The sequence below is a fragment of the Strix uralensis genome, chromosome 11, assembly GCF_047716275.1.
Source record: "Strix uralensis isolate ZFMK-TIS-50842 chromosome 11, bStrUra1, whole genome shotgun sequence".
Classification (NCBI taxonomy): Eukaryota; Metazoa; Chordata; class Aves; order Strigiformes; family Strigidae; genus Strix; species Strix uralensis.
Window position 1 is genome coordinate 21,364,739 of NC_133982.1, and position 16,493 is coordinate 21,381,231.

The 16,493-nt window shown below is 38.8% G+C and overlaps 1 protein-coding gene across 3 annotated transcripts; it reads right to left on the reverse strand.

Moving 5' to 3' along the window:
• Nucleotides 1-1,307: 1,307 nt before the first annotated feature.
• On the reverse strand, nucleotides 1,308-16,410 carry HDC (histidine decarboxylase). Of its 3 annotated transcripts, XM_074880684.1 has the most exons (14): nucleotides 15,557-16,410; nucleotides 14,682-14,707; nucleotides 13,644-13,801; nucleotides 12,640-12,812; nucleotides 11,465-11,578; nucleotides 9,981-10,103; nucleotides 9,012-9,146; nucleotides 7,929-8,072; nucleotides 7,629-7,695; nucleotides 6,641-6,803; nucleotides 6,436-6,526; nucleotides 5,152-5,250; nucleotides 4,358-4,459; nucleotides 1,308-4,141 (listed from the first exon to the last, which is right to left on the reverse strand). In XM_074880684.1, exons 3-14 carry the CDS (start codon nucleotides 13,669-13,671, stop codon nucleotides 3,380-3,382), a joined length of 2,001 nt encoding a protein of 666 aa, XP_074736785.1. In that variant the 5' UTR covers nucleotides 13,672-13,801; nucleotides 14,682-14,707; nucleotides 15,557-16,410; the 3' UTR covers nucleotides 1,308-3,379. The 3 variants fall into 3 exon arrangements, with proteins under 3 accessions (XP_074736785.1, XP_074736784.1, XP_074736783.1); XM_074880683.1 differs by having other exon boundaries at nucleotides 14,627-16,410; XM_074880682.1 differs by having other exon boundaries at nucleotides 14,608-16,410.
• Nucleotides 16,411-16,493: the final 83 nt, after the last annotated feature.

Below are 16,493 nucleotides of genomic sequence, written 5' to 3' on the forward strand. Positions count from 1 at the left end.
AACTATAAAAACTAGCAAACAATTAAGTCAATAAAAAAGCACTCCTTGTCCCTAGGCTAACAATATTTAAATTGATACTTGGTTCAGCAAAAATACCGAAGCTTACATACTGCAATTTATTGCCAAAGTGACAGCTGTTTGAGCAAAACTAATAACATACACTACGGCAGTCCATAAGATTAGTCAAGCACAAAATAACCTGCCTAGATTAGTAATTCCCTCACAAAAATAATGTAAAAACCAGAAAAGCACCAGCCACTTCAGTCATGCCACATCATATGTGACACATTTCACGATATATTAAACAACATATGAATTAGCAGTTAATTACCTATTAAAACTGCTATAGTAATGAGAAATACTTGAACAAACAAAACTCTATCTACCAGTGGACTAACACACCTTCAGCCCCTGGGATTACTGAAGAAAAACAGATTGTCCCAGTGCACAGCACAGACTAATTCCTAACAGGGCTTTGCTTTGCATTGGAGAACAAAACAAAACTTAGTGCTAAATCAAAAGTATCAGAAGAAACACTATAGACATATGTAGCTAGGGCTTGGTAAATGATAGAGAAAATAACAGGAACTGAAGAAGTGTAGTTTGTTTCACATTTGGAGGCTATCCAATTGCAGAGTACAGCTAGCTCTACTTCAGGTTATTTTTCGGAAACTACATTTGCTAGGTTCCATCATTTAAATGTATGCAATATTAATTAGCTAAAAAACCAGCCAAAGCTCATATTAATGTAGTATGACAAGAATACTAACAGGAGAATGGAGACACATTTGAGATTAAGTATCTTGGATATAAAGATTGTTGTATCTTTTACAGGAATATAGCTCTGCAATTGCTGTAGAGCGAGACAAACAAAATAGACTTGAATTTCTAGAAGAGCAAGAACGTCACTTAAAAAATTGATTCCTCCCTTTTTCACCTTTCTTCAGCAATCTGAAGGAATGCGAGAAGTTCTGACATGTTTACTGCCTTTTTTCTACTACCTATGGAACAACTTGCGAGAGCAGCCACAGGATACCTGGCATATTTTAACATATAAAATTAGGAAGATCTCATAGTGGAAAATACATTTCCTGTTGGATTCCTTCAGCACAGTAACACAGCTGTGTCCTCTCTCTACAGACTGTTTTGTGCAAAATACAGATCCCCACACAAACAAAAGCTTGCAAGAGAGCTGTCTTTTGCAAGAGAGGCCTTAGATTTTTATCCTACCAGTGAATAAATAGCCAAATTCTAAGCTGAAGTTTAACTTAAATTAGGAAAAAATGCTGCAAGAATGACACTCTCACTGTACTTCCCAAGTCATTTATTTAAAATAAACGTTGCTCCTTTGAGAAGGGTTGCGTATTCACTGAGATGATTCAAGAGGACTAACACAGAGATACTACCATGCCTAATTATTTAATCAATCTTTAAATTTTTGAGTTATACAAACAAAACAACAGTCAAGGCAGTGGTTTGTCTTGCCATACCCTGTAAGGTACAGTGAGCCTTCCCCAGTCTCCAACTGCCATTTGCTTTGCTGCTCTTTTCTGAGGAAAATTCTGTTGTTTTTTATATCCATGAACATAACTAAATAATTTTCTGGATAAAATCCTTGATTCTTTCTGACTAACAGCTGAAAACTAGTGTTTTCCTACCTTATTTAAATAGAACAGTAAGGTAAGCTTTTCAAAAATGTTTCTGTGGCCTCAGCACTTCTTACATTCAGAGTAATTACTGGCCCACATATTCCACAGTTCAGTTGTTATCTGGTAAATCAGACAACTTAGACCTCTATTAGTAAGGCTTCGACTTCTGTGCTGTATGGATTTTCTTTAAATAGGATTCCCCTTAAATTTAGGAAATCTAATCTAATTCCCACCATTATATGCTGACATTGATAAGTAGAGAGGTAATTCTGTTTTGCAGAGTGCCATTGAAGTTACAGCAACTTTTAAGTACCATAAAGTGCAACTAGTGGAGGAGGGTTTCAACCCAGCAGGCAAAGATTGCCTGTATTTCCTGGATGACAAAGAAAAGCTGTATGTCCAAATGACACAGGACATTTATAACTCAGTAAAAAAACATGACTTCAAATTGTGAGCATGTCCAAAAATCTGTGTTTTATAATATTCAGTTTTTAAAGCATCTGTTATTCTAACCTTACCAAGAAATCCTATTTATTAATATTAGCAAATATCAGTATCTGAAATAAAAAGTGTGAAAGTGTGATTGTTTTAATAAAGCAGAACTTCTCCAACTCTACTTGTATTTTAGCCTGGCTTCTTCATACTTTGAATCTTACCTACCTTCCTACTGGGTATGGATGTATTGGTAATGCTGTGAATGTTAATACTGTGCACCTAAGCATGTGAAAGTGGGTACAATACAATGTAAGACATCTTCATGCAAATACATTTATATTCATATTAAAGAGTGATCCACCGCATTAGTAAAAATTTCATCCCTAAGTCAAAACACAAAACTCATTAAAAAAGACCAATAATGAAGCTTACAGTTGTCTCAGATTAACTAATCAAAAAGTCTGTATTAGAGGCTTACATTAACTTTGATCCATTGCAGCAGAGATGCCCTCTTATTTGTTATGCACCAAATAATACATACACAGAATGAGAACAACTTATAAGAATTAAGCCATCTTTTCTCTTAGGTGCAAATAGAGCAATGGCTGGCCAGATACTTCATAAAGTTGGCTTAGATTTCCCTAAGATTTAAAAAAAGGCAAATAATATCACAGAATGAAATAAAATAATTCTGTTCTTACTAGGAAGGGAAGGCAGGCCAAATTTTACTGCTCCTTGTAACACACGCCTCAGTACACCCCACTGTGAGTTTAGCTGATGTTGTATAAAGGTATGGAAATTATTCTAATTAACCAGACTCATTTTTATGTAACTCGAGAATAGTTGTGCTGGGTCAGACTGAAGATCCATCTGGCTGAGTATGCTACCTTCAAGATGGGGTGATTGTAGGTGTCTGCAAACACCTATAAAGAAGGCAGCAAGCATCTAGCACAGATAGAATGGCAGGGCTGCCGTTTTAAACTTGGGCAATACAGCAAAACCTCTTAGAGAGGTTACACCCTTCTTTTTGCACGGTTCAGAACTGATGTTGGCATTGTCTGCACGCACAGATCCTCACAGCAGTCTAGTTTCATGTTAAATGCCTACAAGATTTATTTGACATTTTAATCTATAAATACACAAGGTTTCCACCAGTAAAAGCACAGGAATTTTCTCAATGGTCATTGCCACTGCTTACATACTGAACAAAATAACATGTAGTATTGCATATGAATAAGCAAACTTTGGTTCTCTTTCTACCTGGAGAGGTCTTAAGCACCAATCTCTTTTACTTGTTAAACAATGGCTTGCAGAGGACAACAGGGGAGCTGAAGGCCACACTGAATGCTACACTCTGGAAAGCTTGGGACACTGTAGAACTTAATTAGTTTTTTGAAGGCACTTTTTTTGAACATCATCACCTCCTCAGGCAGCCGGGAAAGAATTCTGGCATTTGCATGAGACTCCTTCTTGTCAGTGGCTGCTGCTTTGGGGTTACATTGCTCAAGACTACCAGTCATTGGCACGCTGTTGCAGCTGAGGGAACGTGCTGTCTTTTTATTGCCTTGAACAGATAAATAACTGAATAAAAAAGAGGTTAACTTATGTTTGGTAACATCTTGGACACCTTCTGGAAAACAGAGATCTAGAGGATCCCCTTGACCTTTCACTTGTTGACTAATCACACATGTACTGGGACTCGCTGCTAACTTCTTAGGCTGAACTACTATTTTTCTGGAAGGTGTTTTGTATTTTCCTCCATCTAGATAAAGGTGAGAAGCATTATTAATGGCATCAGAACTAGGCTTAACCATCATATTAGGGATTGTTGCCCCATCACCAGAATTGATGCAGTGTAACCCATAATTCTGGCTAACGATCTGGGCTGCAGTGTGTTGAATGATGTTCCAGTCTTGCAGAATATCTTCCCTGGTTGTGAACTGAGATGTTACAGTAAAGCGAATTATGAATTTGTCATGAATGGTTGCTGGAATAAGAAAGAGCCTGCCAGAACTGCTTAGTTCTTTCAGGAGTTTTTCTGTCAGCCAGTTGGGACCCTGTTTTAAATACAAATAAGAAAAAAAATACTATAGTTAGAATAATATAGTTAGAAAAATATAGTTAGAATTTCCAGTGACATCCAAACATCTTCGTAAGAATTCCAGCATTACAAACATCTTACATGAAAGTTTATTCACAGTTCTTAACATCTGGGGAGAGATCAGCTGTGGTCAATTCATTCCAGGGAGACATGCAAAAGGCCCAATATTTACCTTTAGACGAAATACAACCAGTCCAAGATGTCTCTTGGCAGGGATTTCAAAGAGTGGATCGCTTTTAACCAAGGATTCAAAGAATTTGGCTGTTTCAGTACCCTATAATTAAGGAAAAAAAGTAGTAACGTATTGGTTTGTCACAAACCCACTGTAAAACACCAAATTAAGTAGTTAAAAATAATTCCTTCCCTTACTAAAACACATCATTCCAGTGCATGAATGGTAGCAAACAGAAGAATGACAACAAAGCTGAGAATTTTAAAGTCCATCTCTCGTTGCCCAAATCCTCGGCAATGATCAAGACTAACTGGACTATACATAGGAATTTTCTAGAAGGTTTGAAAACAGAATGTGCCTTCTCAGATTAGCGTCCTTGTGCAGCAACCGTTGATCCACAATATGATCCCTTGTATTTACATTCCATCAAAGACTTAAGCCTGTAAATTTTCATAGCAAAGGGTTCAGCCATCCATCACTGCCTGCCTCCCAAACAGCTGCCACTTTGCCTCAAAGAAAGCTTCTACAGATTAGTACTCAGTAATGTGCAGAAGGCATTGACTTATCCAGTCGCCTTCCACTGCCTCTTGCTTCCAAGAAGCGTACAGGAAATGTTTTGTCTACACAATCTTTACAGATTACTTAAGAGTAAAATCAGCAGCATTTAGTGTTCATATATAAGCTTCGTGTGTGAGAGGATTTCTGCTACTCATCACTGCATCACTGAATTCATTAAACTTGGCTACCAATAAATGAACATAATACATTTATGCTTGCATTGTTAATTCACATACATGTCGGACATGAGCTTGAAGCTTTTTCACCCCAAATGAACGAATCACAAACCACAGCTTCAAAGAACGAAATCGACGACTCAGTGGAATTTGCCAGTGCTGTGAAAACACAACAGTCTATCAATGAGTGCAAAAACAACAGAAGGAGTGTCCCCTTACACCACGACATCTGTTGCTTCAGACTTGGGTCTGAAATCTCTGTTGACACAAATAATTTCATATTATGGAAAATCTGCTAAGCCTAGGAAATACCCATCAAAGCAGCACTGTGTCTACATATTTTTCAATTATTTGCAAAAATAAGATTTTGGCTATTCCCCTTAATCTATGGCCTAGATGTGCTTAGAATTTTTAGTTAATTACCAGCTAATAACAACACTGGTTTGCATTTAAAGAGCTTTATCAGTTTGTGTCCATTTACACTTTAGGACTGAGTGCTCACTTCAGTTCCTGTAATTTGCATATTTAAGTGCCATCCTGAACGTTTTCCCAAAACACCGAGAGTTGATATGGGGGTAGACCTTTCCAGAGGAAGTAACGCCTACTGCAAGGAAAAGAGTGACAAAACATGTAAAGGAGTACTTCTAGGGAGCTACACAATTACTTGCAGGGTCCTATTTAACCACAAGAGGGACGCATTGATGTATTTTTTTCCACCCCTCTACACTCACTCTCCAGTCAAAAGCACTATTGATTCCAAGAAAACAATTATCTTTTCAGGACTACAGTGAGATCATAGCAGAAACAATTGGCAGTGAATATTCTTTTGTTTTACTGTACTGAAATGTGCTGTAAGATGGATCTAAAGTGAAATGCCTCTTATCTCTCCTATAAATACCTTAATCTGAAGAAAAACGCAATTCATTCAACTTCTGTTTCAGAGCATGGTGTTTCCATTGTGTACTCCTTTCTCTCTTTAATTACATATCAGAGATACAAGAAAACCAGCCAAAATGCCATCAGTAGGAATTACTTCAGTGACACAATGCCCAGAAATGAACCTTCTATTACTAAAAAGGCAAGGCTGGATCCCCATCTGTGTAAAAATCTTAAGTACTTCAATTTCCATATCTGAAAGAAATTTTATAATTAATTTTCATAACCAGGGCTGGCTTCAAAGTTTTATTATTTAATCTGCACTAGGATCTCATTCTAATTGGCTTTATGCTTTGGTCTTATTTCATAAAAGCATAAGCTATAAGATAAACACGCTCCAGAGTGTGAGGAATTTCAGTCTGTTGAATATTTTATATGTAATTTAAAATATCAACTCAAATAACTTACCATGAAATCAACAGCAGCTCCTGAGTTGGGATGTCTGAGGTAGACAGGGTTAACACTGAAGGTTTGATGTAACTTGTGTTTATCCTTAACCCTATCAATTGTAGAATGAACAGTATTTAGCAAAAAAAAAAAAACCAAACCGTGCAGAGAAAGACTTTGCAATTTGCATGGTATTCTTTTGGTGCTGTGTTTTGCCTTTACTCACCAAAATCCAGTGCAGTCAAAATGAACCATCATCCATTTAGAAGGGTTAAAAGTAAAGGAATCTGCATATTCAATTCCATCCAAGAACAATCGAAATTCAGGACATACAAATGCTGTTCCTGCATATGCAGCATCAATATGAAGCCAGAGTCCCTCAGCATCACCTGTTGGAGTTTAAACTGTTATGTAAGGGACATAAGGAATCAAAGTACATGCTTAATCTCTCCTCTCTGAAAACTAGGTGCATGTTTTTGCAGGAGGTGGACAGGCTAACAACAAAATAGCAAGCAAGACAAACAATTGACAGTCCAGTTTTATTCTAAAGCTGTAGATCCAGAGTCCCAAAATATAGCATAATGCTGAAATCAGATGGGCAAAATTCACTATTCCATATTTCATACGAGTGAGGCTTTTCAATGTTTGATTTCTTCATCTGCCTTTTTACTAAGTGAAATTCCCCGATAAAATTCAGTTGCACAGCATAAAGGCATGGTGGCAAGCAAAAAGGACCCAGAGATAGAAGCCACACTCTGACCCGTAAGAGAAGGTGTCGCAGGTCTTCAGCAGCTACTTGTCAGAATTTATGCTGGAACAGAATCTGCAACCATGTCAAATTTACCTATTGAGCTGATGGCTCCAAAGGTTGTCCTACCAAACACTACCTTCAAAACTCCTTTGCTAGGTTAAATATTTATGTATCCGTTCCACAACAGTACTGCACTCTGTACTGTACAGTCTGTGTTCCCTGAATAACCACACTGAAGATTCATCAGTTGGCAAATTTCATCCATTTTAAATAGAATGTATTTTAGCATTCTAATCTAAATCTTACAGAAATCACTGCAAAGTCTTGCACTGACTCCACTGATCAGACACATCTGAAAAACTCAGCTGATTAGTTTCTACTCTCCTTGGTTTGGGCATGAAAGATTCTCATACTCTCTTTTCTGAGCTTTCATAGTTTAAAATGAGAAAAAAAAGACACTTACAAATTGGACCCAGTTCTGAGAGGTTGTCAAAAGCACAGACACCAGTTGTACCCAAAGTTGCACAAACCTAGAATAAAGCAGACCATTTTTTTAATAAATGGATGCAGCACTTTAAAAGTAGAGAGGCTATCACAGACAGTTGAAATGATATTCAAATTCTTTTGTTTAATAAAATAGACATTCTTGTTAACCTTCAGGTAATGTATGTTAACACAATAAGAAATGTTTCAGATGTTATTTCATGCTGACATTAAGAATACAACACCATGTCAATACCACCAGCCACAAAGTTGAACGTACAAAGACTGGCACTAGGCCTTTCTTTCTGTCTTCGGCAATGGCTTTCTTCAGAGTTTTGCCTCTGAGGGAAAAGTTCTCATCCACAGGCAGAAATTTAATCTTCACAAGAGAAATCAAGCCGGCCTTTTCTACAGAAGAATGTGCCTTTTAAAAAAGAAAAACAGTAAGAAAGCAAGCTCTGAGGCTGAACAGCTGTGATAAGTTATGGCCTTATAAAAGACAGTGGTTGCAAGTAAAGCAGAGATAAGGTCCTTATTGTAATCCATGTATTAACACAAGTCTGAAAGTTTCTTCTTTGTGAGCAACTAAAAGAAATAATACACTGTAATTCCAAGGAATACATGTGCTCCATTTATTTGGGTACGGGTCTCTAAAATGTAATAATAGGCATCCTCGTCTTGTGTTTGGAGGGACATTTATCAAAACTCGGATCTTAAAGGAGCCTCTAGAAATGGATCAACTTCAGTTGGCCTTCTCCCTGCCGTAAGAAGATAAAACCCCCTGAAGTATGCCTACTTCTGGGTCAGCCAAAACTCCTCACAAGAAAAAGCCCTTTTCATTGTACTAAGAGAGAACCAGCATGAGTGTCTCTCATGTTGCAGTTTTCACAGTGGAACATGATTGTTCAGTTCAGGTGTGCAGGCAGAGGCACAGTACTGTGTAGCTGTTTCCTCCAAGAACAAGCACAGAGGTTTAGAGTGAAGACCACAACCAGGAGCAGCTCTGAGGTAACACCCTGAGCACGCCTGTCTCCAAGTGGAAAGAGGCTGTGAAGAAACGAGCTGAAGCAGCATGAGATCAGCACCTAGTTACTGGAGTTAGCCTTTGTGGAAAACAGGAAGGAAGTGCAGAATTGACTCATGCAAAACACTTCTCTTGAGGACTGCTGGCACCCCACAAAACCTCATCTCACACTGATTTTGTTTCCCCATCTGCAGAAAGCAACATTAGAGGGATTTGTTCATGTTTGTGAGGCATTCATGTTCGTGTTTGTCTCTTGGTACGGAAATGCAAGTTCACATTGTATGGTCTGGGTGAGACAGCAAAAGCAAATTTGTTTTCTTTGTAACCGTAAGGACCTACTTGATCAGATGCATAAGCGATGAGGCGAGAATTGAGTGAGGACTCATCAGTGTCTGGTTCAGAAAGCTTCATCTCCAGAATTTTGTTTTTCCTTGCTGCTAGCAGTGCAACCAAGGTTGATTCACTCACAGTGCTCTACAAAGACATTGCTCATTTACTGCAACATATTGCTACTCCATTGCTATTTTGTCAGGGATTTACTGAAGTCACTGAAGTGCTCCGATGCCCACCCCCTCTTATCTCTACTACTGTTCTGCTGGGATGCAGTGGAAAGTCACTAGCTGATGAGCAGCCCTCTGGGCCAGCAATACAAAACAAAGCCTTTTAACTGCTGTGTATTTTTAACAGGCAGAACCAAGTTGGGGGGAGTAAATAAATCACATTTTCCTTTTGTTCTTCTACAGCTAAAATGTAGTATCTCCCATAAAAGTTACAGACCTGAGCAAAGCTCCTTATAACAACACAGAGCCTCAGCACTGATTCCAGAGAATACTTGCTTAGGCCTTATGAAAGGAGGTAAAGGTTCAAGCCTTGATCTTGGCAATTCTCAGAGACACAAAGTAGGCATAAGAAAAAGGAAAAATAATTTCTTGTGTGGCTAAGGACTGCTGGCAGAAGGACAGTGACAAGGATTCCTTCTTATGCACTAAAGAATCACTTTAGTGAATACTTTGGTGATGTGAAACAGACTGAAGAAACCAAATCTGACTCTCATTTATCCTTAATAAGGCCACAAGAATACCTGTTCCTTGTCCAAACACAATTAGGACTAAAAGCAATAGCAATTTGTATTCTATAACCCTCTATATTTAATACTAAAATTTGGGAAAGTAATGTCAAATTGGGATTTGTCTCTATTCAGAGCCACAGAGCAGATCTTGGTTTTGCCTCCATAAAAACTATCACCCAGAGGGAAATTCACTTGAGTGAAAACAAAATGTTGATGAGGCCATCTCTGATCTCCCCTACCTGTAATACTCCTCCGCCCACACTGTCGGGATGGTGGTGCAGGAATTTATCTGGAAGGCCCAGCATTTTAGCCAACCAATCCATCACATTCATTTCCAGTTCTGTACAGGCTGGACTGGAGGCCTAGAAAAATCAAAAAAGAGAATCAGACTGTAATTCACTGCAAACACAGTAGGAGCATAACCCTTAGAGTAAACCACATATCACATTTTAATTAATAGTTATTAACACTTTTTAATTGCCTTGAGAGAAATCTCACCTAGACACAACAAAGGCAGATAACAAGCTTTGTAGCACGGGATATATAAGCAGCTAACTGTATAATACTATGGCCCATACCTACCAGAACACAATGCCATTGTAATAAAAATTATGTTGTTTGGTGAGTTCTGTAATACAGACTTCTATGTCAAGGTAGCAGTTGAGGGTGAGCTCGAGGTACGTTGCTCATTACCAGTTGCTTTTTTTCACAGAAACTCTCACAAACCTCTTAAAATGCTCTCTCCAGATTACCTGCATCACCTCAGTGCTGACCTTCTGAACTATCAATAATTTGAGAGTCATTAAAAAAAAAATTAATGACAATGAGCCATTTGAGACAAAATCATGGAATTGCAATGCACCACACAAATACATGCTCTTGGTCCCTAAAGAGAAAGGGAGACTTTCTGAAGAGCAGCAAAAGAAAGATGAAAGCTGTTCTGCAGTGTCCAGCTTTCCACTTACAAAAGAATCAGTTTGCATTGCAAACTTAACAGAAATCTGTCAAAACGAGACTGAGGGCACGGAAATGGATGTTTCTGTGTATGCAATGAGCTAATCTGATACAACTGCATGGGGACCATAACCGTCCATTTTTTATAGGTTTATGAGCTTCCACTGCTTTCTTGCATGGAGACATGCATCTAAAAATCTTGGCAACTTCACCACTGGGGAGAAGGCTGGCTTCAGAACGCTACTGAGGTATGTAGAGTCATAACCAAGTAGCACTGTATAGCTGCTTCAGGAGGATACAGTTATTCTGGGACAGGCCACCAAACAATTCTTTTCAGAAGAGGAAAAATAGGAAATGTATTCTCTCAAAGGAGCAGGAGAACTGGAATGGAGCCCAAACTAGCCTGCAGTCATGGATGGTGGCTGCTCTATTGCCTGCAGTGCTTGTTTAACAGTCTTGGCACTCGGACTAGATGACAAGGAACAATGCTCACAGTGGGATATCCATAGAATTAGAACAGACATTTCTAGTGATACATTTTCTTCATTCACCTCTTACTACTGGGTAATGCTTACTTTTATATATTGTATTTATTTATTTACTTTTTCAAGTGACATTTTTCATTTATGCAAATGACATACAACTGGTTAAAGTAAATAATTATACTGACTCACAGAACAAGAAAGAATTACTATGACCTGCTCCTGCACAATACACACAGGAAATGAATACCTAAAATAACAAAAGAAAAAGAAAAAAAATTAATTACCCATGTGAATCCCAAGCAGTTAATTGCATCAGCCAACATATCTCCAAGGAGTGAAGGCCAGGAAGTAAGAGCTGGAAAGTAGGCATGCATGTGTGGACTTTGCCAATGGACTACCTAGAACAAAATTATCTAGAAGTTAAGTCTGAAAATGTCACAAAATTCTGCATGAGATGTAGTGATTAGCATCTGTTTAAAGTGATGGAAAAGGATCACACCAACGTATTATGTGCAATTATAGATCTGAAAGTAGAAAGCTACAGAGATAATATCAACAGAAGTGCAGCACTAGCAGATGATAACACTGTGTCGTTATTAGATAAATTCCAAATTATAGCAAAAGCATTTATCTGAATTAAACAGGCAGACAAAGATTCTGAACAGGAAAGAATGGTGTTTTGAATGCTACAGAACAGAGTCAGAAATATTTCTTGAAATACTTATAAGGGGAATCCTTGCAAGAAAGTTGCTCTTGCTCATTTTGTCAAACAACAGCTTGCCTTTAGCTACACACAGCAGTTTACAGTTACATAGCTCCCCTCTATACACCTGAAGGAGCTTGTATGTGGGACAGCAGCATAAGCATGTTTAATGTGAATACCTCTGCTACATCAGACCAAGTTTCTGCAAACATCTATAATTTTAAATTTTAAATTTTAAAATAGACTTTGAAACAGCTTCTTACATAAATTTTAATTAGGTAATATGAACTCCTTTAGCAGAATCTGCAGTATTTATGTACAACAGGAAGGACACCTTTACATTGAAACCGCAGGAGACCAGATATGTACGTGACCCCGGGCAAGAGATGTTTCACCTTGCTGTGCCTGAGTTGTCACATCTCAGAAATTGAGGGCAGTTCAGCTGGTAGAGGCCTTGTGAAGCTAAATTCACCAGTGTCAGAAAATCACTGTTTCCCCTCTAAGCAAACACAAGTTATTCTTAATGTATAAAATACTGTAAAAATACATTCAGTCTGCCCCCTGTAATTGTAGTTAGAAACACAACAGTAATCTCCAGAATCCTTCTGTGGACATAACATCTACAAGACTGACTTATTTTACATTCTGGGTGCTTATTTAGATAAAAGTTCTGCAGAACCTCTGCATTCCTAGGATTTGGTGTTCACCCCAGGTAGTAATGGCTTTTTTCTGTCATGATTATACTTTATTTCTTACCCCAGGCATAATAATCTTCTCTATATCTCCAAAGATGCTGTCCCAGCTGTCTGGGTCCACTGGGGCAGAATCCGGCAAGTGGGCTCTCATGTAACCTGGCTGTACATCAGGAGTCACCCGTCTCTCTCTCACATTGCTCAGGTACTGGCAAATGTAATCCACCATCTCTTTCCCTGGAAGAGGCAAACCAGTGCTTTGAGTTTTGACTGCACAAAACTAACTCGTACTATTAGCACTTCACACTAGTAGTATGAGTCATTAGCATTGGACAGGGCTTGGAACACAGCTCCCGAGATAGCCACAGCAACTAACCTTCCTCCTACACCCTACTTGTCCCATCTAATAATGTAGGGACACAGCTTCCAGAACAGGCTTCATGGGGACAGAACAGATTCACAGGGTTATTTCAATGTTGTCACTGAATAGTTCAAATGTACCTTTAAAATGCAATCATGGTTCAAGTACAGTTTGATTACTGAGAGGACAGACAGATTTTCTCGCCTACAGATTAACTGAAACTGCGTTTCACAGAAATTAAGTTTTCATAATGCCCCATGCTTCCCTGTCATTATAGCAGACCCACTTTTGCATCCTCTGAAAACAACTGCACAGCTCCACAACTTTTCTCCACTTTTTAGGCAATCTCCTCCAGCCCTGGGACCAAAGTTTGCTCCCCATCTCCAGAACTGTGCCACTATCACTGAAGTTTCATGGTGTCAGCCAGGGAAGAGCCACTGCACAGAACTACAGTTTTGCAGCTTTCCCACAGTATTTTAAACGTAAGACAAAAAGGCTTAAGTCATCCACTGACTCTAAATCCATTAATTTAAACACAACCTTGGGATACTTTTTTTTGTCTCAGCCTCAGCAGATTTAAGTCTCAAGGACATGTGTGCAAATAAAGAGTATATAAACCCATCCTAATTTTGGATACCATTCCCAGCCCTACAACAGTTAATCTCTGTGCAAATGCTACCTATTTCCAAGAGCAGAGGATCACTCACCTCTCCGTCTGTACTCTTCAGGCTCCATACTGATTCCTTCTAAAAGCACCTCTTCAAACTTGGGCCACGACCCTTCAGGAGCTGTGGGCAGTCTGGTCTGGTGCCCTGCTAGCTGCTTCACCCTTTATAGCTCCCTTTATCTCTCAGACTCATGCATTCTGGAAAAGGTTTAACGTAGGCAGGTTATTGGCGAGTGTTTATCTAACTCCTCCCAACTGAGAGATTTTACAGTCTCTACTATGTTCTCATCTGTGTTCTTTTGATGTGTAAGATAGTGTATCTCTAAGAGGAGCTGCCTCTGCACTAACCCTTTCACATTTTCAAACAATGTTTCAGAAGTCTCACAGTAATCCATGTCATGAATATAAGACACATTAACATCAGACTTGGAGAGAAAAAGCTCAAGAGCTTCCAAAACCAAATAAAAGCAGCCATGTTACTCTAGCACACTGAACTACTGTGCTAGCAGTAGTTACTAGAACAAGGCACCAGCACATTAACAAATTTGACAGTGCAGGTGGGGACTTTTTTTCTTTTTTAAAGAACTGTAGGACTGTGTTTTCCTAAGAAGAGAGTATACCTGCATTCCCCCAAGTTTTCAGTCCCTATGCTGTCAATCCCTTGCTGCTAGAAGGAAAGGCACTACAATTATTGCCAGTTCCAGAACTGCAATACAAAGCAGCAATGATCCTCTCTGAGGATTTCCTGCCCCTCCAGATCAGACCAGGTTACACTGCAGGGTGATGTTCCTCCACTGATATCACCCTCGATTGCTGAGCTGGGACCTTTTCCCCACCACCACTATGGCTTCCTTTTCTCACATATGATATGCATAAACACTGGAATTTGGCCTTGTATCTCCAGAATTCCTCCAAGTCCTCCACCTGAAGTGTTCTCAGTTTGGAAGAACAGCCGTGTAGATTCCCCCTTGTTCCAGTTTTAGGACCTGTAAACACATCCTGACCTATCTTTGGCAGCATGACCTTTGACACCGTACTCAATGTTGAGTGCTTATCAACTTCGCCAGAAGGAACTCACTTGCTCTACGCTGATACCAGGCAGCCCTGGGAAAAGAGAGAAGTAGGACTTATTGGCTAAGCACCAGAAAGAGAAATTATTACATAGTACAGTATATGCTTGCCCTATTTTTGCTATACCCTAGGCTCCTGCTTAGGGCTGGCCCTGTTGGGAGAGCGTGTACCAGGCTAGGCAGATCCTTCATCTGACACATGACAGCTCACCATACAGAAGAGAACTGGCTGTCAGAGCAGCTTTGTTCTGCCTCATGTACTATAATGCAGCCTATATGCTTTCATTATTCGAGAAAGTTGGTACATCTTTCTCCACAGCGTACTTTCTACAGAACAGCGTGAAAACCTTTCCTGGTTTCTGCTGCAATTAGATATTTGAGAAAGAACTGTTTCATTGATATGACAAAGATGCCCTGATACACGCATATCAGATTAATATACTGAAATTTAAAAAAACATTAAAAAGGCATTGAAAGAAGTGCAAGTAGTGCAGAAGAACCATACTATATGCATATTCATCATCTGTTTCACCTCACATTTCTCTGGAAACATTAGGAAAAAAATAACAAGCTGCCCACACACTTAATAACAATTTATGAACCTCTCTTGGCTTTACTGTAAATGCTACCATAAAGGGGAACGAAGAAGGTGAGAAGGGACTGGCATCAAGCACAGGAGCAACTCAGAAAGCTCAGAGTTCTCAAAAACTGTAATTCCAGCTCATTACAAGTAACTAATACATTAATATATGGATGTCTGTTCAAAGAAAGCTGGTAGCTAATTACATTTATGATTTCAATTTGGAACAGCAAATAAGGAGCAATACTTTTAACAATGCTTTCAGAGCTAAACTACACAATAAATATTTCGTGTGACATATACCCTACGCCTTTGCTCAAAGGTGGTAGTTTCATCAGGTTGGTTTCTCATCCTGTGCAGAAGAGAACAAACAGCAGGTCCTGTTCGGAACTAGAATAAAATAGGTGATAATGAATTACAGGTAGGGTAAATATTGCTGGTGATGAATAAATTTTTGTTATAGCTACCTTGCATTTGGACTGATTTTGTTACAGACAACGAGGAATAGAGTATTTGCTCACAGGAAGCAGAATGAATAGAAAAGGTTCTTTTCATTGTTTGTTACACAGGTCTGTGCCGTCAAAACCGTGGGAAATTCTCCATTTGGACACGAACATTACCACTATCACTACTCAGACTAGCGCTGAAATTCTTATCATTATTAAGAGTTCACAGAGATTAAACTGCAGTTAAGTTTGTGGGATGTGAGGACGCAAACGTTATTTTGATCACAGAATAATTCAATTGGAGCAATGCCTAACCAGTACATTTTAACTTGACTCACTGGTTCCTGCATTCACTAGTCACATAATGGATAGTTTCTGAAAAAAACCTAAAATAGAGCAATTTCCAGTCACTGCACAAGGCTTGCTTCAAGTCCTAGTACCAGCTGAGCACAATTATATTCTTGAAAATAATTCTTCTAAAACCCACCACCACATAATTTTCCATTTTTTATTATATTTTGATTATTTTGGTGTCAATTTGCCAACTGGGATCAAATTTGCCAAATTTATACCAATAATTGGATATTTAGGATTTTTTCCTAACTGCCAATTCTATAAACTCAGATCAAAGTTTGAAGAAGACTTTACATTGTATTGTATAACACAATTCTTTCCCCACTCCTCCCTCCTACCTTTGAAGCCCATTCTAAGCCAAAACTGTTTTTTCATACTTGTCTGAATGCCTAACACAGCACAGCTTTGACCTTCTAATGCACATACAAAACTATTGAAAT